The following is a 24,283-nucleotide window of genomic DNA, read 5'->3' as shown; positions in this document are numbered from 1 at the left end:
ACATCATAGTAAAACTTTAGAAAATTAAAGACCAAGCAAAATTTTAAAAGCAGCAAAACAAAAAAGAGCGATGATTTTCAAAGAAAGCAACGGTTAGACCGACAGCTGACTTCTCATTAGCAATAATGAAAGTCAAAAGACAATGGAGTGATACCTTCAAAGGGTGTCATAACAAATAACTGTCAACCCCAAATTCTATCCCCAGGCAGAACACCTTTCAAGAATGAGTGTGAAATAAAGATACTTTCAGACACATGGGACCGGGACCTTGTCACCAGCAGGTCTTCGCTAAGGAAAGTCCTCAGGGATATACTTTAAACAAAAGGAAAATGTTCAGGTCTGAGATGCAGGAAGGAAATTAAAGCAAAGAATGGTGAGTCTGTGGCTAAATCTAAATCATCATGGACTGAATGACAGTGGGGCAAAAAATACATTAAAGACAGAACTGAGAGGGGCACCTGGGTGGCTCAGTTGGTTAAGTGACTGCCTTTGGCTCAGGTCATAGTCCTGGAGTCCCGGGATCGAGTCCCGCATCAGGCTCCCTGCTCAGCAGGGAGTCTGCTTCTCCCTCTATCCCTCCCCCCCTCATGCTCTCTCTCTCTCTCTCTACTTCTCTCTCTCAAATAAATAAATAAAATCTTCAAAAAAAAAAAAAGACAGAACTGAGATTAATAATTTAAAAAAATATATATTTTTTAACATCCCCCACATGGGTTAACACCCCAAAACCTCCCACCATGGCCTGAGGACAACATTTACCCCAAACAGGCCTTGGGTCTAGCAAGAAGGAGCCCAAAGTGCCCAGGAAGAGAGAGAAGCTAGGTCATGCCAGAGGAAGAATGCTGGGGAAGATCAGAAAGTGTGTTTACTTTAATTTTTTCCTCGTAGTGCTGTTCTTTCTGTTTCAGGTGCACCTCTAGGTGCTGGGCTGAGACCTGGGCCTCACGGTGCTTCTCCTCCAGCTCCTGGACACAAAGGAACAGACGGTCAGGTGTGCAAAGGGAAAGACATAGCTCAGGTGTGTTAGACATTCACGGGAAACATGACTTTGGCATTGGCACCACAAGCAACAGGCACATGTTCCTTCATGACTAGCCCTAAGGCTCTTGGGAAGGAAACCACCACCGATCCTTGGCCCTGGGGTTTCCGGGTCCAAGTATTCACACACATACACACACAGCTGGTGGGCTGGGATCAGAACACTGTCAGTGTGACAGGTCAAACAAAGGCAGCTCTTCATCTGTGCACAGAGAAAGGACAGTCACAAGGCAACATTTAAAAATTTAGTGCAGCACAAAGCCCCTGCCCACTGCCTTGAGCCCCAGGCCATTTTCACTGTCATAACAGCCTTAAATGAAAAGAAGTAATTTTAATTTCTTTTAAATTTCAAGTTATTTTATTATGATAAAAAATATTTTGTGTTTTCCTGATTATCAACAGGATTGCTCACCCTAGCTATGGAAAGAAAGGTAATGTTACAATTCAAACACTTTGAGGTTTGAATGATTTTTGTTTTAACTGATTGGTGTGTAGAGAATGTGAACATCTGGAGATGTTCATATGATATCATGTTTATAGGCTACAATGCTAATGGGAACAAAGTAGAACATAAAATACAGTGATAATAATGACCCAAATATGTATGCATATATATTAAAGATGGGAAGAGAATTTGGAGTGATATAAATAGTTCAGACTTAACATTCCCTTCGTTCTAAGATTTCTGCTTTTAAACAAAATTGTTATTCATTTGAAAATTATACCAATTCATTTGCCAGTGTATTATAAACTGATCTTATAAAAGGCAGCATTCAATCCACTGAAACATTCTCTAAATGCAGATTTCTGCATCCACATTAATTCTTATGAATCTGGATCCATTAGTTAATTACTAATATCAAAAGTCATTACCCCAAGTTTTCATCTCTTCACAGTTATGAAATTTTTCCTTGAAGTAGAAGTAATTATGAGAATTTTGAAGAATGAGGAAATTATACAGGATATGTCCTTAAAATGGGGGGGGGAATAGTTTCAGATTCACATGCACATAAAATGTTACTGATTAAGCTTTTGAAATTCTAAAGCCTACAAGCATTGACTTTGCTTTGGGGGCCAGTAAAGTGTTCAATTTTAAGACCAGGTGCACAAGATCTATTGCCGTCTAACAGATGTGATCTTGAAAAGTTGAATGTAAACAGGATTTTAATTAATAAAAACATACTTTAAGGGCTTTATGTGCACTAAAGGATCTCCTGCAATGACTTCTTTCATTAATGCAAAAGACTTTGCTATAATGAGAACCTCAATTACCTGTTTTAAAAAGGTCTTATCAGAATAGCAAATATTTTAAAGCAAATGACATTTGGGGATCTGTTTCCAAGCATCATCATTATATGGCAGTAGTAAGGACCCCCTCTGCCCACGTCCTGGGTACTTCACAGTCTAAGCACAGGTTTCTTGAGCAAAAGGCACTTTCCAATAAATAAAGTCACAACCACAAAGGTAGTCAGGCAGGTGGCAAGATACTCTCAAACAAAGAAATCTGTTTACTTTTTCTTTATGTAAGAAATCGCTTGATAATCATCTTGTCTGAGTTTCGGTCCTCCTAAGAGAGCACAGGAATGGAAAGCAGAGTCTAAAAACAGGTCAAAAACTCAGATCCCTGAACCTGACGACTTGAAAACCCGATTTCTGGTCTATATGTGAATGGGAGTTTACAACACAGAATCCAAGAAGGTAGAACTCTCTACTCCTACATTTTAATAGCAAGTGAATCTTTGGAAAAGCAGATATTCTAAATCTGACTTCTTGGTGGTTTGGCATTTTTTGTTGTTGTTGTCATTTTTGTAAAACGTTATCTTTTCTCTATGTATTGGATCAAACTCTTCAGTCCTGTTATGCAAACGTTGGTGTTCGCTGCTACATTTCCAGCTCCTAGAACAGTGCTTGGCACATAGTAGAAGCTCATTAAATATTTGTTGAATGAATGAATGAACACATCACCATTAAACAGAGAAACACTTTGCAACCACAGGAGACTTAACCACTTTGTTTGCACCAAGCAAGGGACAGTGGTGGTGGGATCTCGGTAGGATCTAATTCTACTCACGATAAAATTCACACACTTGACAATCGCCAAGAGAAACTTTGATGATGGAACAAGAGAACAGAAAGGGTAGACTAACAGTCACATTTGCCTTGGTGTGCAGACGTATATACGAAGACTGTGTGTTAAAGCAAAACAGTTCAACCAATTTTCTCTTTCACCTGTTCGCTCAAGAGCATCCATATCTTCGTGAATATATGCAAACATAGGTAAAATTTTGAAGGGTTTGGGGTTTTTTTTTGGTTTTGGTATTAACGACAGGCCTATAAATTGGCCATTCTTGAGTTCATATAGTTGCAGGTGACCCACTTTCCAGAAGTGATGCAGAGAGACACAGAGAGAGACGCACTGCCCTGCTCACCGCCTCGCCTCCTTATGGTGGAAAGGAACAGTCCAGGGTCTCTCCTAGGGGCAGAGTGGAGGGGGCTATGAACAGATTCCATGTCAACGCTAAGACTCCCAAACGTGGCACACATTCCTGGCTTTGGGACTGAGATCCAAGGACAGTCCTTTAAAAGTTCACCTGCCTGGGACAAAACCTCACCACATCTGTAAGTAGCACCCAAGCTGGCTTTCCGTGATGAAGTTAATTTGGTCACCAGAGCCGGAAACAGAATCATGGTGGTTTACAAACCTAAAAAAAGACCTGCTACATCTAAGGAAATTAAGGGGGAAAAATAATACTAATAACCAACTGTAGCAGAGAGAGTGAGTGGGTGAACAGAGATCTATGACAAATACTACTCTGCGAAAAACAACCCTGCATGACTAATTTCTTTCTTCTCCAAAAGCAAAAATCTGGGTTTTGGTTTTAAGGGTCTAAATCCCCACTGTTTTTGCAAATTGCCATTGCAAAGTTAACAGCCATACAAAACTCTGCTGACAGAAGTACGTCAATGCTCCTGTAAAAACGTATCGGAAATGACAGAGGACGCACGTTCATGTTTTAAAATGTCAGGCGGTAGCAAACAGAGCGGAAAAATAATATTTACGGATCTGTTACCAGTGCCGAGACGTCCAACATTTGGTTATTCGTGCTATCCTAGCATGGGGGCAGACACTGAAGCCACTTCTCTCCATTCGCCTACTCGGTGACACCTCCCCTGGGTGACGGCGTTCCGTTCCTCTTTTCACCCCCTTCCCTCTGCGACCTCTAACCTGTTGTCTTTTAACTTTTCAGCCTTTGTTCCTGCTCACCAGAATTTTATCAGCCATCTGCTGGATCTGTTGGGATTTTGTCTGGATGTCATCCTTCAGTCTGTTTTCTCTACGCTCCATGGTCTCTAGCCTCTTTACCTTGTTCTCCAGAGAATGGCGGCGTTCCTGTAGATCATGAATCAATCAGAGAGTTTTAATGGAGTAACTGCTACGGGCATAGCGCCTGCACCGAGGGAGAGCGCCCTCGAGAAGCATACGCGCAAGGCAGGAAGAGAAGTCTCAGGCACCCGAAGCAACGGTGAGGAAAAGAAGATTCTAGAATCCAAGTACTTGGTTGTGTTGGGTTATAAGAGTGCATTCATTCATTCAAATATTTACCAAGCACCTACTATCTGCAAAGTATCACACTAGGCATCACAGAAAATATGGAGAGGAAGCCGACAGAATTCCTGCCCTTGGAAAAGATAAGACAAACACAAAGAAACATAATATAGGTTAAGACGGGGGAGGTTGCAGGCAGGAGAGAGGCCTTTTCACTGAACGAGCTCAGGGGAGAAGTCACAGAGATGTGAGCTTTGGAGGGCTCTGGGATACCCAGGCTGGAGTGGGGAGAGCGGGAGGGAGGGTGGAGGGCCCTTCAGACGAAGGCAGATGCATTAGCACAAATATGGAGGGGGTAGGGAGCCAGTGAGGCCCCAGGTGAAGCCTCCAGCGGCTAGGGCATAAGATGCGTTAGGGGACAGAGTAGGAGAGAAGGTAAAAGGGAGCACTAGTGGGTCGAATGGCTCAGAGTTTCATGTACCAAGTTCAGGGGTGCACGTAAGACACAGGGAAGCTTTGAAAGCTCTGGGATGGGCCAGGGGGTGCTGATGAGCCTTGTGTTGAGGCCCGTGAGTCTTACATTGAATGAGCCAATGGGCAGGAAGGGAAGATGGAAAGTGGAGGGCCCTGAAATGACTAAATGTGCTCAACTAAGGGGAAGAAGGCCTGGACCCTGAGGAGGCCCACAGAAATGGCAAGCAGGAGTGAACGGGGGAGACAGCGGGGCTGGATTTCTAGGACTGAGCGGCTCACTGAATGGCAGGGAGCGAGGAGAACAGACAACGTCAAGGTTTCAAGCCTAGGGTGACCAGATGAGTGATGGTGGCCCTGACTGGCATGAGGAGATTAAGAAGGGAGCCCTGCTCATGAGGGAAGACACGGAGTTCATTCTAGATGTGATGCACCAGCCGGGACCGGGGCAGGGGAAAGCAGAGAGCCTGGGGCGGGGTGGGGGGAGGTGTAAATCAACTCCGATCTGTTTATTCTCTGGGACAATCACCAAGGCGGCGGGGGAGGTGGAGGGGAGTAAGGGGGAAGTTTTACTTTTGATTCTCCATTCTTCAGTACTGTTCAAGTTTTTTACAACGAGAAGACACTCATGTGTTTCCTGTATAATTATATCAAATATTTCAGCAACAACAACAACAACAAAGAATTCGAGGGAGAGAAGAGGCCCAAAATATAGGCCCCGGGGTGGCGGGGGCGGGGGGCATCGACACACAGGTAACAGCTGAAGCCTTGAAAGGTAACGTTATTAACTCTGTGGGGAGGAGGCAAGGAAAAACAGGGGTGCGGAGAGAAGAAAAAGAGAAACTGAGGGAGAGCATTACAGTTCATCTACTGTAACGTAAATCTTCCCAGGTTCGTGAGGCCAGAGGAAAAGGAACAGAAAGGCAACACGCTTATCAGGACATCTTTCTACTTGAAGCTGCTGTGACCAGTCTTTCTTCCCCTTTGGGGAAACGTTGCCAAGCCTCTCAGGTTTCAAAGGGACTGGCAGAAGGGACAGTGGTTCTGCAGTGTCTTCTCCTTGGCACGGCCCAAAGCTGGTCGGCTGCTCATGGGCAGCCACACCGGGACCCGGTCTCAGTCCACCGCGGGCTGAGGACCCCTGCTCACCTCGGCCTCCACCAGCTTCTTTTTTATGCCTTCAGAGGAGTCCTCCCGGTTCTGCAGCTTCTCCAGCTCGCGCTCGGCTCGCTCCTTCGCCTGGCGGATATTCTGCAGCAGTTCGGTGGCCTCTGTGCTGGCTTTTACAGCCTACCCGGGGAGAAGGTACAGGAGACAGATGGCCAAAGTCATTCACATGAAAAGATAGTGACGATCTCCTCAACGGGGAAAAGTCAGGCAATACTAAGTATATATGTACCAGATCCATTTTCAAAACCCATTAACATTCACTTTATTCTGCATTTCCTCTCCACTAAAGTGCACTTATGTATATATTTTAACATCACTGAATTTGGAATGCATCTTACAGTTAAAATGGACAGCAATTTTTCCTTCTTGGGGGTGCACAGATACAGTGTATCTGATAATCATTAGTATCTTAGATGCAATGCAACATAGTAAATGCAAACAGAAAGGCCTAGCAGGACTTACCTACCCAGGTGTGAATGTGTTTACCCTCAGTTTCTTCTTATTTAATTATCTCATTTGCTCATTTTCCTATGGGGAATCTGTACTACTTTTATTTAAAAAAGGATAAAAACTGTCAGCTTTCCTTCAACCTATCAAAGCCTACAACAACCATAGAGTTCCCTGGTAATTCACAAATCTGTGCTTAAAAAGAAAAAAAAAAAAAACAGCTAAACCTTTTGAAGTTAATTTTCACTTGGGTCTTATCTATATTGAAGCTCTTATAGCATCATAGCAAAGATCTGAGGGTAAGAAACCAACAATCTCACACTTATTTGCTTTGAACTATAATTTTTAAAAAGTCAAAACTTCAAGAAAACTTCATCTTTGAGATCAGCACTGTCCAACACGGGAGCCACTGGCCACAGGTGGCCCTTGAGCACTTGCAATGTGGCTGGTGTGGCTGGAAAATTAATTTTTAATGTAACACGTTTGATTCATTTAAAAACTGAAACAGTGTGAATGTTTTACTATCGACACAACGCTGCAACGATATTTTGGCTCTATCAGATTAAATAAACTGTATCATTCAAATAACTTCACCTGTTTCTTTTTGCCTGTTTAACGTGGCTACTAGAAGATTTAAAATTACACCAGAAGCTGACACTTGTGACTTGCATCATACTTCCGTAGAGAACACAGTTCTAGATAGAAACGTGAATCCTCAGACAAATGTCTAGCTGAAAGAGGGCGGTAGAGGCTTTCATTAGTGATCTCCAGGATCAGTGAGACGGGGACGGATGAACAAAATGTGGTCTGTCTACACAATGGAATATCACGCAGTCTTTAAAAAGAAGGAAACCCTGTCACACGCTACAACATGGATGAACCTCAAGGACATTATGCTAAACGAAGTAAGCCAGTCATGAAAGAACAAATATTCTATGATGCTACTCATTTGAAGTCTCTAAAGTAGTCCAAATCACAGAAACAGAACACAGAAAGGTGGTTTACCAAGGGCTAGGGGGAGGAAGGAAGGAAAATTAGCAGGTCAAGAGTTTCAGTTTTGCCAGATGAAAAAGTTCTAGAGATCCACTGCGCAGCGATGTGAGCATACTTAACACTACCAAACTCTATACTTAAAATGGTTAAGATGGTAGGGGCGCCTGGGTGGCTCAGTCGCTTAAGCAGCCAACTCTTGGTTTCAGCGCAGATCATAATCTCAAGGCTTGTGAGATCAAGCCCTGAGTCAGTCTCCACACTCAGCAGGAGTCTGCTTAAAGAGTCTCTCCCTCTGCCCCTCCCCCAACTTGCACGCACAGCACAGATGCACACACTCTTTCTTTCTCAAATAAATAAACCTTTTTTTAAAAAATGGTCAAGACGGTAAATTTAATGTTATGTGTTTTTCACCGCAACTTTAAAAAAACAACAACAAAAAAAGAGTAAATGAGAAGAGGCTCTATTAAACCAGGCCAGGAAACACATGGACATTTTTGCTGTGATGGGCATGTCTCAGAACCACATCCATTCTGGACCATGCATTAGCATTTCCAGCGTTCAGCCAAGGGGAGGGTCATTAAACCAACTGCACAGGATGCTATAAACCAAATCCACCCCCTCCCCCACCCAGAGATGACTCCCCAGCTCCCCCAGTCTTCCAATGGGCAGGAAGGCTGCCCACGGTTTCTCACTGAAAGCCGTCTGGGTCTTGAACAACCCTTGCTCCTCTTACAAATGTGCAAAACGGGGAGCCTGGCCCCCTGAAGGGAGAGAAGCTGGCCTCTTGGCCTCTTGGGTTCCTGTCATAGTATAATTAGAACTTTTACTTGAGAGTCTCACGCAGCTTGAGTTTTTAAAAATAAACACTGCTGACATGCCTCAAAAGGAAAAACTATATTCAGAACTCTGATATTTCAGGTAATAGCTCACTTGCCCTTCATTTTCCTCGGTGCTGGCTGACTAGTTCCATCTCTTTCATCTTTTGGGTTCCAGGACAAGGCAAAGAAAAGTATTTGGAAATGAGGGGCAAGTTCCCAAAAAATCACCTCGGGCTTACCTTTTCCAGCTTCTCTTGGAGCTCCTGAATTTTGAGCTGTTGCTCAGCATTGATCTAAAATTAAAATTCCAGGAAATAAAGCAAAAGATAAATTGGCATGAGTGTCTTGCTACATTTAGTGCAGTGCTATTGTCTGAAGGTTTCTGTGGGGTCTTTTTGTTCTGTTTTCCAGCCCCTACTAATGGAGAGGAAGAACAGAGGCCTATCAGAGAAGTCTTTGAATGTCCCAAGGAAAACCTCCATGCTACTTCCCTAGAACCAGCAACACACAAATGGCAAGAGAATCATAGTTGCCCAGTGCCTTAAGACTACAGAAATTTTCACCTATGTTTTACTAGGTGTCTTGGTTTGTATGTTACTGTGATCAGGCATGACAAAAAATGAGGTGTCTTTTATCCCTTTTAGAACCACAGCTAAAGCTAAATGTGGTTGCCCAGAGATTGACCATCGAAATAAACCTGGAAGAGAGTTCTCTATCCATTGCAAGAGTATTCTTAACCAATGACTAGCCATGGAGAGTAACATTTAAAAGATTATCAGGGCACCTGGGTGGCTCAATAAGTTAAGTGTCCAGCTCTTGATTATGGCTCGTGATCTCAGGGTTATGAGATCGAGCCCTGCGTTGGGCTCCACACTCAGTGTGAGTCTGCCTGTCCCTCTCCCTCTGCTCCTCTACCCCACCCCACCCCACCCCCACATGTGTGAGCTCTCTCTCTCTCAAATAAATAAAATCTTAAAAAAAATTTTTTACAGATTATCTACCAAAAATAGCAATACCAACAATGGAAAATACCTTCTCCAGTTTGGAATATTCTCCCACTTCAGGCTTCCCTTGATCCTTAGCCTATAAGTTAAGAGATAAAACATATTGGAAAATCTCAAGCACCTAAAAGTCTTACAGAGACTACCGTACTTTCTTGGTCTCTACGGCCAGATGATGATGATGATGATGATGATGATGATGATGACGATAACTAGGTTATATTCTATAAAAAAAGACCAGGAGTTTGGCAGAGTATTCCATTATTCCGCAAACATACACTCATGAAGCTAGTATTCCCTTTATTCTTACTAAGATCATCCAGGAGTCTACACCAAAAACAGCCTTCTGGCAGGTGGCTGGCTACCTTCATTAGTTTATGCTGACATTCTGTCGCTTTCCGCTTGAACTCTTCAGCAGCGAGCCGAGACTCTCTCAACTCCGATTCATAGAGATCACTCCGTCTCCTTGCCGAAACAAGGTCCTCTTCTAACTGATTCATCATCAACCTCATTTCTTCCACTTGAGCCTGGTACTCCTAAAGGGCAGGCAAGGGAAGAAAAGTGAACTTTAGAACCCCTAAAAGAAAAGACAGGCAGTGAAGACAGAAGACCATGGACCACGGAGGGAAGACGCACGTTGAAGACAGATTGGCAGGGAACAGTCCTAGAGAAAAGATGGATCAAAATGGGCAGAAGGGAGAGGTGTAGGGAGGGCGAGGAGGGAGATAAGAATATGAAGTCTTTAAACTATCTTAATGTAGGTAGGAGCACCTGGTTGTTTCAGTCGGTTGAGTGTCCAACTCTTGGTTTCAGCTCAGGTTATCATCTCAGGGCTGTGAGATCAAGCCCCGAGTCGGGCTCCACACTCAACATGGAGTCTGCTTGGGATTCTCTCCCTTTCTCTCCCTCACCCTCTACCCCTCCCCTCACGTGCTCTCTCGCTCTCTCTCTCAAATAAATAAAAATCTTTAAACTGTTTTAATGTAGATCATGTATCATTAGTAACACCATTTGGAACATATCCTTTGAGCAAATAATCCCACACAAGTAGCACAGAACCTTAAGGCATTTGCAACACAGGAGAGCTGAAAGGGATGTTCTTTAAACAACCAGGATAAACTGCTTACATGTAGCTTTCTTCCAAGGGTAATCATTTATATAGATTTGTCCTTTAGAAGTCATGTGCTCCTAACACAATTAGATATGGTACTTGTTTTAAAATTAACCTTTCAGACGGCACAAGGGGTAATTGGAAATCTCGGTAGAAAGAATCTTGGAAGGTGAAACTCATCATGTCGGTTTCTCACCATTAATTTCTCTGGGCCCAAAACTGAATGATGAACTTAACATTGCTCTTGAAATGCAAGTCACCCTGAAATTTGGAAGAGTCAGAAACACTGGCTCTGGTCAAAATAACTTGTGAGCAAAACTCCGGAGAAAGAATTATCTTGTTCCTTCAAGCAAACCTTTAAAGTGATCCAAACAGCCTGACCTTTTCCAAAATGAATTTCTAAAATCAAAACAGAACATTTGAATCAGTTTTTCAAAATTGGATTTACCAGAAGAAATGGGCAATGATTTTGAAAACTTGGGGGCAAAGTATGAAAATATTCTGTCAGCAATATCAAAGCTTATGCATATAGGGATTATGAATGAGCGTGTATCCAAGGTGGCTTAGGGTGGGAGGAGGATATAAAGTGAAAAGAACAAGGAATTGAATCAAGACCATCTTTGATATTCACAATATACAGTGAACATCTCTAAGATCTGTTCTCCCAGAAAATCATTGAAGAGGTATCAATTAAGCAAGGACATGGTTTTAACCAGTAAAAACAATAATTGATTTTTTCAAATAACAGGGTATAAAGCAAACCTTTCATCCCATCGTAGCAGGCAATTCCCCTAGATGCACGCTAAAGCAGAGGTGATGTTCTTAAGAAAACTGGATAGTTTTCATGCAAGCACACCTCTCTATATAATTGGGAAAGGAAAATAATGAGCCCAGAGTGGAGCACAGTCTCATTTTACTTCTCCCACCCCTAAGCATACTATTATTGAAGGTCAGTCCCAGAAGTCATGGGGCACCAGGCTGTCTGGGGGGTGCACACAAAGTGGCTGAAGCTGGGTTACAGAACCAAAGGTCCTCACAACCCACTCATAATTATCTGAACTGAGAGAGCGGAACATGAGCCAGATTATGTGAAATGATACATCCTTGCATCCTTTACTTTCTAGCCCCCTTGGCCAGGGTTGCATTATGACTTTGGCGGCTCTGGGCACTGTGCCTCCCTGGACCCCCTCCTTCATTTAAAAAAAAAAAAATGCATGAAAAATTATATTTTATGGGGTCTCTGGGTGTCTCAGTCAGTTAAGCGTCTGCCTTTGGCTCAGGTCATGATCTCAGGGTCATGATCTCAGGGTCCTGGGATCGGTTCCCTGCTCAGTGGGGAGTCTGCTTCTCCCTCTGCCCCTCCCCCCTGCTCATGCTCGTGCTCTCTCTCTCAAATAAATAAAATCTTTAAAAATATATATATTTTCCAATGGCATTCATATAGAGACAAAAACATTAGTATTATCTACGAAAACAGTTTCTTTGACCTAAAAGCTCAATTTTTTTCCTCTGATTAAAAAAAAAAAGTAAACATTTTATGGGTCCCTAAAAGTACTGCTGGCCCTGCTCACAGGCACAAACACCAAGCTCTAGAGGAAGCAAAGAACTGAGAGAAAATCTTGGGCATCTTTTATCCTCAAGCTCCTTTTTCTGTCCGGAACTTCTGCCGGCAAGAAGCGTAAGTAATTTTTGTGTTTTGTCAAGAGCAAGGACAGAGCGTTGTTCTTTCCCTTCAACATTTCTCTTTCCTGAGCTGCCGGTGCTCAGGGGGAGGAAGGCAAGAATCAGGCAACATCTCTATCAGCAATCTGAGCTCTTGGGGTACCCAGCTTGCTACAAGCATCAAAAGGATTTCTACCTCATCTGTTGAGCTGCTATTATCATGTTGCCTCCTTCAAGGAAATCCTACAAATCCAACAGCTAACCAAATCCCTGCTTCAGGAAAAATCTGAGAGAAGACAATCAGGTCTGTTTCCAAGGAGAGTGGAGAGACAGCGATTGTATCTTGGCATGGGATGGACTGTCAGTCAGTGTTGAGTGAGCTCAAGAGAGGGAACCACGGACAACTTTCGAGGTCTGCCCTAAAGTCTTCTGAATGGAGCCTCAGAGTTTTGTGGAAAGAAACTAGCAGACATACACCTATTCAATCAGAAATCCCAAAACACCAATGCCTTCTGTGTTACTCAAACTTCTGTTCCCCTTCCTGAGGAAGGGGCGAGGGGCATCAGCAATCTCTAGTAATGGTACATGAATCGAGCTATCATGTGAGACTCTTAGGTGTTTTTATTGTAAACCAAATGCAAACACTCTATAGGGGGTGGCTAAGCAGAAGCAAAATGTTTAGAAAATTTAAACATGAATAGCTGTACAGAAATTAGCTTTTGAGAGAAAAAGTGGGGGGAATAAATGCCAAACCTGGGAGGAATCGACAAGCTGCAAACCAAACACTAGGAGTCCGCTGAGAAGCGGGAAATGCTTTTTCCTGGACTGCAGACATCCTGGTCTCCCAAAATTCACTAAACGCCAATTTAATAAATCCATCTTCCGATGAGAAAGAAAATCTGAAGCTGAGAAGTTTTCTGCCCCCCAGTGAAACTTCTAGCAGTCATTAAATCTAAAACTCCCCATGTATGCCAACTGTTGTATGAATCATCAAAGACATCTCTCTGAACTCAACCATCAGCATGCACCTTTTCAAAATGTCCTGTTAATTCAGTTTCTATGGAAGGCATGGCCACCAGCTGCTCCCTCTGGTGGCCAAATGCGGCTTTCATTTCCCCCAGGATGTCAGCAAAAGCAAATCTCCAAAACACATTGAACTAATGGGAGAAAAAGAATCCTGTCCCTTGACACTTTTATGTTGATAAAAGGCACAATGAGTCAACTGTCAGAGCAATTTTTCAAACTCTACCTTCAAAATCTCTAAGATTAGTATCGGTTTTCAGAACAGATTGCCAACATTACCTTTGCAGGTTTATTTATAACATCTTGATCAAGCAAGGATATTAACTAATCACTTTAAAATAGTAAGGCGATACACAGATTGTGCCAACAAAAACCCCGAAACATTTTTTTCTTTAAAGAAAAGCTAATGGATCAATGATTTGCAGGAGTCTGTCGCTTTACCACCCAGATGGCTAAGTCTGTGCTATCCAGAGACAAAAATGTTCATTCCCATCACTGTTTCCATTAGATTTTCTAAAATGAATGAGTTGCCTGGCAGCTGATAATTCAGCTCTCCCAATCGCTCATTGCCATCTCTTCATTAAAGTTTCTATTTACAGTTTCTTGAAAGGACCGAAAAATCCATGCTAAAAAGGAAACAATGAAGCAAAATAAAAATGAACCATCTAGAAAGAAAACCCTTTTAGAAAGGAAAAAAAAGAAAGAGAGTAAGTAGGCTTTTTAAACATCTTGATTCTCTTTTCTGAACACTCAGGGGATGGCCTTCTGCGCTCAGATTTCCCGGGTTAATTCTGACACGGCCTTCGCTGCTCAAGCTCTTCTTCTCTATCTTTATACAAGTAAAACTATGAAATATCCTGGCTTTGGGGTGCCTGGGTGGCTCAGTTGGTTAAGCCTCTGCCTTCGGCTCAGGTCATGGGTCCTGGGTCCTGGGACCCAGCCCCACGTCGGGCTCCCTGCTCCTCAGGGAGTCTGCTTCTCCCTCTCCCTCTGTTCCTCTCCTCATTCGTGCTCTCTCTCTCTCTCTCTCAGATAAATAAATACAATCTTAAAAAAAAAAAAAGAAAGAAAGAAAAGAAATAATCCTGGCTTCTCTCAAGCTATAAAAATATTAATTTTTTTGATGGTCTAAAGCAGAGATCGGCAAACTTTTTCTGTAAAAAGTTAGACATCAAGTAATTTCTGCTTTGTAGGCCATATGGTCTTTGTCACAACTACCCACCCCTGCCACTGTAACATGACAAGCAGCCACGGACACTACATAAATGAATGGGCATGGCTGTGTTCCAATAAAACTTTATTTATGGATGCTGGAATTTGAATTCCATATAATTTTCACATGTCATGAAATATTCTTCATTTTTTTTTTTCCCCAACCAGTTAAAAATGCAAAAGCCATTCTTAGCTCGTGGCCATGGAAAACAGGTGGTGAGCCAGATTCGCCCCATGGGCCACAGTTTGGCCACTTTTGTTCTAAACCTACACCTTTCATTGAAAAGAGTAGCCATGCTGGGCTGCAGACTTCAAAAGGAGCTAGAACAAGCGCTCCACCATTTATATAAATCATGGAGAATATACAGTTTCCAAATGACCTACATACCTCTCTCTCTCCCCCCAGCCCCCTTCCCTCTCTTTGCCCCTCCTGAAACACACCTCCCCTGAAATTAGAGGTCTAGGTACCAGACCTGAGCAGCAGTCATACCTGCTCTTTGATTTCCTGGAGCTTCCGGCTCTGCTCTCTGATATCATGGAGAAGCTGCAGTGCTTTGTCATCCTCCTGGGACACCTCCATCCGTGCTTGCTCCAAACTTCGCTTTAAGCTCTGAGGAAAGCAAAAATTTTAATAGGGATGCCCTGTGGTTCCTGCTCTGTTTGGAAAGATTCATTAAAGGGAGCTTGCAAGCTGCTTCGCAGACACCACGATGGTTTCGGGTGATGGAGCAAAGTTGACAACTTCCAGTTGGTTGCTGGCTCCGGTTTTTCCTGTAAAACCCCTCGGTTCAAGAAACATCATCTCAACCTTGTGTCCTCATGGGTCCGGCCTGAAACTGCAAACTGGCATCATAACCTGCCTCTTACCGCTGTCTACCTGTCCTGTCAGATACTTACTTGTGTGTTTGGGACTGAAAACCAACAAGATCCCTTAGCCTTTCGTTAACCCACCATTGGGATGGCTAGGAAGTCTGTTCTGGAATATCGGATATTAGAGGGCTCTCCAGGATAGATCCCTCTTTCAAAGTAGCAATGACTTCCTTCTTGCCTAATTGCCACTTAAGACCCCAAGGGGTCTAATTCCACCTCCTGGCGTACGTTTCCTGGACACCTTTCATCCATAAGGTTCCCTCAATGCTTCAGTGGCACTGAGATACATATCTGAATAACTTCACCCACCACTGAAAGGCAGCCAAATCTGGAATGGAAACATAGCAGTTATTCTTAATCAGCCACGTTCTATAGATTTCCTCTCCCTTGTGAAAAAAAACTTGAAAAATGTGTGATTCAACTTCTTAAGACTGTTTAATTGGCCACGTTAAAAAAAACACCTGAATGAAAAATTTAACGAGACAATGGAGAAGACAGTCTACTCTTGTGAAGGAAAAAAAAAAAAAAAGTCACATGGTAAATAATGACAGAGGGCCTCGGTTTTTTGTTTTGTTTTGTTTTGTTTTGTTTTTACAGGCTGAGTTTTCTCGTTGCTGCACTGGTTCTAAGCAATGGAAAACAGATCTCAGGCAGATTCAAAATACATGTTCCTGTGCTCATTTAGGAGTTGGGCTCTCGAGGCTGCTGGTGGTGGAAGGGGTATAGACCAGAGAGGCTGGGAGGGGAGGCGCTTGGAGCCTTGGCTGCTCGCCGCAGCAACGACAAGGCCCGTGTCCAGGCTCCACAGCCTACCGGGACTCCTGGAGCCCAGTCCTCACAGTTCTGGGACCTCCCGCCTGGCTCAGGCTACCCTGCCAATCACACAGCTTGCCTTGGAACACTCCCTCCCTCTCTCTCTCTCTCTCTCTCTGTCTCTCTCTCTACGCTCTGCCATTGGCTGTGATGTGCCTCATGAAGCTGTCATGAAACAGGATGAGACACACACAACAGGAAGTGCCGCCTCCGAGGGAAGGGGACTTTGGGGAAGGCTCACACTGCATTCTGTGATGTAGGTAGCAAGGTCCTGCTCCAGGAGGGATCTCTGAGTCTCAGAGGCCTTCAGCTCCACCTCCTTCTGACTAAGCACAGCCTCCACCTCTGACACTCTCCGATGTAACCGGGTCATTTCCTGCTCCATCTGAAACAGACACATCGACAGGTTAAAAGGGCCCGTGGAGGTTCGTTCGGAGCAATCAAATCTCAAGCAGCCTCCAAAACCACCTGGGCTGGCACTAATTCGCCAAAGGTTGGGAAGGAAATACCATTGCTTCTTCGCCCGGGAGTGCACAGTTCTTCGTAAGGACAGTCACCAATGCTAAGTCACTCCTCTCATCCAAGACTCGGTTCACACTTGGTCACTTCTCTAGCCCCGTGAGCAAGGAAGCCACAATCACCATTTTTCACCTGTACGCTTTTTGGGTTTAGTTTGGTTTTTGGCACACGTCACTTTAATTTTATCCCAAATCCATCTTGATCCCCCCCATCTCCTTGCAAAGATCTAGAGGACCAATCCAGGACAGGGCAAGGAGATATGTATTCGTCTGCACTCTTAGAGGAGTCCCAGGCAAGGAGTGGGTCTTAGGAGCTTCCAGAGAGCTGCCCCTGGGCAGGAACAGTGAGCGTTAAGAGACGTTGAGCATAGTCAACACAGTGGCCGCAGTTACATAAGCAGGAGGCTTAAAGGACTAGGAAGAGAGACTTCGCATCACTCAAAGCAGATGGGATGCAACTCGGCCACAGGTGAGGACCCACGCCACCTGCCGGAAGAAGCAGACATCTGGCTGGGTCATGCTGAGGAACGGGCCGTTTTTAAATCCAGGGCCTCCTCTGGTTAAGATTTAAAGGATTAACAGCAACGTCAAGGCCTGAATTCATCTCCCTCTGAGCTGCTGGAGGCGAGACTTCAGCGAGGGAGGGAGCGCCTCGCCCGCTCAGTATGGATCAGGTGGCTCAGCGCCAGCAGCGGCCCCGGGCGGATCCCTTGGCATAGACTGACGGGAGGATCCTGGAGCAAGGAGGGAGGCCAGCTGCGGAAATAAATACCTTGTGACACTTGTCCTGGGAGTCTTGCAGCTCTTTGCTTTTGATGAGAAGTTTCTTTTCCATGGAGCTAGTCTTGGCAGGGGAGTCCAGACTTGACACGACAGACCTAGATAAGAAGAAAGCCAGCGTCAAGGTGGCCAGCAGGTGGGTCTGAAAAGGCTTTCAGAACCCGTGGCAGAGATAACGGACCTGCCAGAGTTCTGTGGCCATCCACAGAGCTGGCTCAAGAAGCTTCTGATGACATCAAGGCCACGAGGCAGAGAGGTGGACAGAAGCAAGAACTCTGGGGTGTTGAGCAGGGCACGTTCTGCATGGAGCACTGGGTGTTGTGCACGAACAATGAATCATGGAACACTTCATCTAGAACTAATGATGTAATGTATGGGGATTAACATAAGAATAAAAAAAAAAAAAAGAAGCAAGAACTCTGGCAGACCTGGGTGTAAACTCAGTCGCCGTTGACCTGAGGCAACGATTCAGCCTCTCTGGGCCCTGGTTGCCATATCTGTGAGGTGGGATGATGAAGGGACGTCCCACAGAGGGGAGCATGAGCATTAAATGCACGGCACTTTGCCTACACAGCTTCTTTCACTTACTCACGGAACAGATAAGCACTGGGCACCTGCTCTGTTCCCGGTACTGGAACAGCTATGAACAAGACAGGGGGCCCCCACCCTCCCAGAGCTGACTTCCACAGATGGCAGACAGAATGCATCAGTAAGACACACAAACAAAAAGTTACAGATGATGGCAAAGAAGGAAACAGGGTGCCATGGTGTGAGAGAGGGAAATGGGTCAGGGGCTTGGTCTAAGCAAGGGTGACCAGGACAGGCCTCTCTGAGCGGTGACATCTGAGCTGGGATAAGAAGGTGCTGGCCATCCAAAGCTCTGGAAGGAAGCAAACCCCAGGGAAGGGGAATAAGATGCAAAGGCCCTGAGGCAAGAGTGAGCTAACACAGCGAGTGCCTAACAAACATCATTACTGACAATACTGATCCAATTACTGGTTCTTCCAGCCCCAAGCTAGCCAGTTTGGTTCTGTTTCCGTTTTATAAAAACAGCTAACGCAGATGCCTGGGTGGCTCAGTTGGTTAAGTGTTTGCCATTGGCTCAGGTCATGATCCCAGGGTCCTGGGATGGAGCCCTGCATCGGGCTCCCCACTCAGCGGGGAGTCTGCTTCTCTCTCTCCCTCTGCTCCTCCCCCCAACTCGTGTTCTTGCTCGCTCTGCTCTCTCTCTCACTTAAATAAAAAATCTTTTTTTTTAAGATTTTATTTATTTATTTGAGAGAGAGAGAGATCACAAGCGGGGGGGGGGACGGGGAGGAGCAGAGGGAGAACCTGAGCCGAAGGCAGACCCTTAACCAACTGAGCTACCCAGGCACCCCTCAAATAAAAAAATCTTTAAAAAAAAAAAAGACCAAAAAAGAAAAATCCAGCTAATGCTTGTTATGGTGGGCCAAATAAGTCCCCCACCCCCAATTTGTCCATGTTCTGATGCCTGGAACCTGTGAATCTGTTACTTGACATTGAGTCGGACTCAAAAGAGACTTTGCAGCTGGGACTAAGGTAAGAGTTCTGAGATGGGGAGATTATCTTGGATTATCTGGGCAGATCTAATGTTATCACAAGGGTCCTTGGGAGACAGAAGTAGAGGAGGGGAGGGGATGTGAGAGCAGAAGTCAGGTCAGAGTCAGAGAGAGAGAGATTCAAAGATGCTACGCTGTTAGCTTTGAAGGGGGAGGAAGGAGACCCAAGCCAAAGAATCTGGGCAGCCTCTAGAAGCTGGGAAAGGCAAGGAAACCGATTCTCTCCTAGAGGCTCCACAGAGTGCAGCCCTGTCTATACCCTGATTTCAGCCCAGCAAAACCCATCCTGGCTTCCTGACCTCCAGAACTCCAAGGTGATACATTCGTGCTGTTTTAAGCCACTTATTTGTGGCAACTTGTTACAGCAGCAACAGGAGACTGCTACGCTTCCTGAGCATGGACTACACACATGGCTCCTGACTGAAGCTAGCTAGGTCTTAACTCTTTATTCTCTATCATTCTATGAGGCATTTTAGAGATGAGGAAGCTGCCGATTCATAACTGATCTCTGCTGGTCTCTACAGAGAGCTGGAGTTCAGGGACTGACAGGTGCACCTGAGAGAGTGCCCAGGATGGTATCATGAAAAGAATGCAGCAGGACCTCCCAAGAAGGGGCTGGAAGGAGGCCCTCTCCACAGAAAGGACCTCTCCCTTACCCACACGTTTATGTCATTCACACACTCTGCCTCGTCCTGAGAAGCAGTGGTCATGGGTGGAGAGGACACTTCTCACCCAGGGCATCTGCCCTCAGCGGGTGGCACCCTGGGCATGAACACTGGGGTGGGGCAAGGGCAGGGCCAGAGGAACAGTTGGCAGAGGTTCGTGTGCGCAGAGCGACCTGTGATAGAGCCCACCACCGCCCCACGTGCCCATCTTTGTTGCCTTGGTAACAGGGTTGCAGGAGCCGGTCATCAGTGAGCACTCACTTCTTACCAGCCCACGAAATTCTGCTTTCTGATGCCCCAAACTACTTCCTGGCCTACAAGAGGTCCGTTTCCTGCAGCAACTCAGCCCTCCCTCCCTGGCCCAGTGGCAAGGGCTGACACAGTAGGGCTGGCTCGCTGTACCCTGGTGACGGCTCCCCACATTCACGCTGCAGTCGGCACCCAGAGGCATGCCGCTCTGTTCAAAATCTGACTCTGCCACTCGCGGAGCCTCAGTCAAATCTGTAAAATGGGGATAATTCTCAACCTCCTTCAAAGAGTTCTTGTGAGGGTTAAATGAGATAAGCCGGATATTGCCCTTGGCACTGCGCCTGGCACATTATGAGGGTCCAATAAATGTCAACCATTGCTTTATCTTTGTCATTTCTATCATCACAACCCATGCAACGGTGTAAATAAACAGCACATGCCTCACAGGCCTAGAACAGTTGCTTGGAATAGTAAAACCCGGGGGGCTAAAAGTGTTCCGTGCTATTGTTCACATTAAACCAAATGGGCAACAGGGATTGAAATCCAGAAACAAATCTTTTGGTATCACCTTTGGCAAAAAAATTTAATCAAGTTCTAGAGCTCTCACTAGCCTATTTTCTATCTAAAATCTAGCCAAAACCCACATACATACACACTTTTTCTTTTTAATCTGAGATGAAATGGGTTACTTGGCATGACCTTGGGTTACCTTTGCTGCTTCCTTTATTCCTGACTTCACTCTGGTGGGTAGGCTAGAGAAGGAGACCCAAAGCCCCCAAGGAGGGAGGGATGATCCATAGACGGGGTCCCCGGTCCTTTAGTAATCAGGAGGCACCCACATGTTCACTAAGTTACACACTGACCTGGGTCAGGGATGATAGCAGAGGCCATAGCTCTTTATGCCTGAACACAGAACCAGCCCCTTCTAGAAGAACGATTCAGGGGGTGCATGATGTTGGGGGTAGGAAGTGGTCCCAAAACTTGATAACACATGGAGGATAGGATCCAGCAGTGTTTACTGTTTAAAGTGTGCTGCTGTGGGTACAAAAGCTGATTGCTTATTAAAAAAAAAAAGCGTTTCTAGGTCACTCATTAATGAGGCCCAGAATCAAGGGGATATGCGCCCCCCACCCACCCACCTGCACCCACAGGAGACCCTCAGACAGCCCTCCTCATCACCTGAGATCAACTCCCTCTTTCTATTTTGATAGCTATGTTGATGCTTGACAAATGTTTACTGTTTAGAAGTTCTAAGTACGGCAGTTAAGAGCTCTTCAGGATAAAGCTGCTAAAGAAATCTCCTTTTTTTAAGAATAAATAAAAATCACACCTAAAAAAAAAAAAGCTATGGTAAGAATGCTGGTACTGAACCCAGCTTGTACCTAAGGCTGGAGGAATGGAGTGGGGACAAATGTCCTCACAGCTTTCTGGAACTTCCCTGGTCTTCAACCAGGCTGCACATTAGAATCACCTGGAAAGCTTTTATAAAATACTGATGTAAGGCAGTGAAAATACTCCATGAGATACTATGATGGTGGATTCATGTCCTTACACATTTGTCAAAACCCATAATATGCATAACACTAACAGTGAACTCTAAGGTAAACATGGACTTTGGGTGATGATAACATTTCAGTGTAGGTTCATCAACTGTAACGAGAATACCCTCTTGGTGGGGGATGCTGATGATGGGGGAGGCTGTGTATATTTGGGGGTAAATGGGAAATCTCTGTACCTTTTGCTAATATTGCTGTGAACCTAAAACTGCTCTTAAAAATATAAAGCCTTAAAAAAACAACAACAACAACAAAAAAAACCCTGATGTCCAGGGCCCAACTAGACCAATTAAACAGGAGACAGACTGGGAGGGGGGGCCTGGGCGGCGCCATTTTATTAAGCTCTCAGGTGATTCTGATGTACAGAGAGGATTGAGAACCAGGATGCTAATTAGAAGAAAGCACCTGTGATTTCGGGTCTAGGCATTTAAAACTCATACTATGACTGTCCCTAGCATTTGGCTCGAGGTGGTATTTTGGCCAGGCCATTTGGTACTGGTGCCTTTTGGTCACTCCTTGAGTGGGGACACAGTTTTGAAGTTCATCATGGTGGGCTATGAATTTCAAGACAATGTGCAGGGCGCCTGGGTGGCTCAGTTGGTTAAGCGACTGCCTTCGGCTCAGATCATGATCCTGGAGTCCCTGGATCGGGTCCCGCATCGGGCTCCCTGCTCGGCGGGGAGTCTGCTTCTCCCTCTGACCCTCCCCCTCTCATGTGCTCTCTCTCATTCTCTCTCTCTCAAATAAATAAAATCTTAAAAAAAAAAAAAAAGACTGTGCAGATTTCAGACAGTGATTAAAGACTATTCTTACCCCTATTTTTAATAAGTCAATATACCATTTCCATGAATTACTTCTGTAAGAGAAACACACTAGAGACAGGTATGGCTCAACATATTTGTATTCTATTTATTTTTCATGCAGACACCTAGTTAAGAAAGCCAGAATTCCTGTCCTCAAACAAGTAGCAATGTAGGAGAGAAAATTAATGCCGCTACCTTTGTCCTCAATAATAGCATCCATTCACTAAGCACTTACCTACACATCAGACACTATACTTGATACTTTACAAGTTACGTCATTGAACTCATTCAACAATCCTATGAGGTGGGTATTGTTATCACATGGCACTGAACCTACGGGAATGGCTTACCCTATGGCCTCTACATGCTCCCACCCCATTATGATGATGTGGGCGCAGGTATGCGGCAGCAGAACTGGGTTTTGGTTCAAAATTGGGCTCTGCAACCCAATGGCCGTAGGTTCAAATCCCGAGCCTTGGACAAACCCAAGAGAAGCAACCCAAGAACAGTGCTGCAGAGACCCAGAGGAGCAAGCTCATGGAAGAAAGGGAAATGGATCACTCAAGGGAAGTTAACTTCCATCCATGACCGACTGAGGGCCATGCTGGGAGGGCAGCTCCAAGGCTGAGCCCAGGACAGCCCAGGTGCCCAAGAACAGCCATTCAGGTCAGTCCACAGCCACCCCCAGAAACAGCTCAACACACACACAAGAGCAACTCTTCCTCCCTCATTTGGCGACTCAGGGGTGTAATTAAATAGGAAACAGTACAGACTTCAGAGGCCCAGGCTGGTTCATGCTCCGGGCTCGATGAGATGCAGTACAATGAGGATGCTAATAAAAGAACATGCAGCCTGCCCACACATTGCTTGCCTACTCCTCCTGGCCGCATCTCTGATACACAGCGAGTTATACCCATGGAGAGAAAAGGCACTTCTGAGCAGCGGGTGCATGCAGCCAGCCGCCCACACATAGCAGCATGAAGCCAAGTTTGGGTTTTCCTCTTTTTTCCAGCTTCTATTTTCTAGAAAAATTACTCTGAAATCAACATCTCTTCCTGATATACACATCTGCTTTATAATTACAGGGGCCCAAAGAGTATTAATAGAGGTAATGGTATATGGCACACGGATGGAAGGTCGGGCTTGGTTGGTTCTGCTGCAGCAGAAAGAATATTTGCTTGAAATGTGTTAGATGTGACCTAAAAATTGCTTTCCATGTAACTTCAACATTTAAGTACAAATGATAAAATGGAGTTTTCCCGGTGTCTGTAATCATCCACATGACTCAAAAAAATTCCTTAATAAAGCTACCAAGAGAATGCTTCCTATCAAAAGAGAATACAATCTGTACTTCCATCCTCAAGAAAGTGTATGTGTTGAATACTCTCTCGTCGCTGCTATAATAATTAAGATCATGCTTAAGCATCAAGCCATCCATTTATTCCCTTAGGAAGAGGATCCTAAGACTGCAGAAGATGCCCCCAGATCACAGAGAACCCAGATCACAAATCACAGATATTCTCGAGATAACCAAGAATGGATACTTGAGTCTAAACCTAGGGAATCAAAATTAGCTCAGCTGAGGGCCCTACCTTAATTGTGGCCAATGGCACTAAAAATACATGCAACTGCAAGATGTAATACGGTGCAAAAAATAAAACACTCATCAGCATTCTGTTCCAAAAATATATTGGCTTTTAAGATTGAGCATTCTGAAATTTATGAACTAACTTTATAAGCCCATTTAAAAATACACGAGTGGTGTCCATCATGAACACTTGGAAATATTAAAAATACGGCTCTACTAAAGTTTCAGAGTCTAGCTAGCTTTGGGGAACCCTTACCTACCCATACACATCATATATTCTCTCTCCCTCTCTCTCTCTCTCATACACACACACACACACACACACACACACAGCAGTGGTCTCCAGCTGAATCAGAGCATTTGCTTTG

The 24,283-nt window shown here is 44.7% G+C and overlaps 1 protein-coding gene across 8 annotated transcripts in view; it reads right to left on the bottom strand.

The window, feature by feature from the left end:
- Positions 1-24,283, bottom strand: part of CIT (citron rho-interacting serine/threonine kinase) — a 162,938-nt gene that overhangs the window by 67,279 nt on the left and 71,376 nt on the right. For all 8 annotated transcript variants that reach the window (XM_081802077.1, XM_081802076.1, XM_081802080.1 and 5 more), the window contains exons 11-19: positions 17,467-17,572; positions 16,418-16,561; positions 14,984-15,103; positions 9,851-10,021; positions 9,517-9,567; positions 8,724-8,777; positions 6,206-6,346; positions 4,304-4,429; positions 870-965 (exon numbers count right to left, since the gene is read on the bottom strand). In XM_081802077.1, the coding sequence (XP_081658203.1) occupies positions 870-965; positions 4,304-4,429; positions 6,206-6,346; positions 8,724-8,777; positions 9,517-9,567; positions 9,851-10,021; positions 14,984-15,103; positions 16,418-16,561; positions 17,467-17,572 (1,009 nt within the window). The remainder of the gene's footprint in view (positions 1-869; positions 966-4,303; positions 4,430-6,205; positions 6,347-8,723; positions 8,778-9,516; positions 9,568-9,850; positions 10,022-14,983; positions 15,104-16,417; positions 16,562-17,466; positions 17,573-24,283) is intronic.

The sequence above is a fragment of the Leptonychotes weddellii genome, chromosome 13 (genome assembly GCF_054177405.1).
Source record: "Leptonychotes weddellii isolate Sample4059 chromosome 13, ASM5417740v2, whole genome shotgun sequence".
NCBI lineage: Eukaryota > Metazoa > Chordata > Mammalia > Carnivora > Phocidae > Leptonychotes > Leptonychotes weddellii.
The sequence above is the reverse complement of the archived record's forward strand: the minus strand, read 5'-3'. Positions and strand labels throughout refer to the sequence as shown.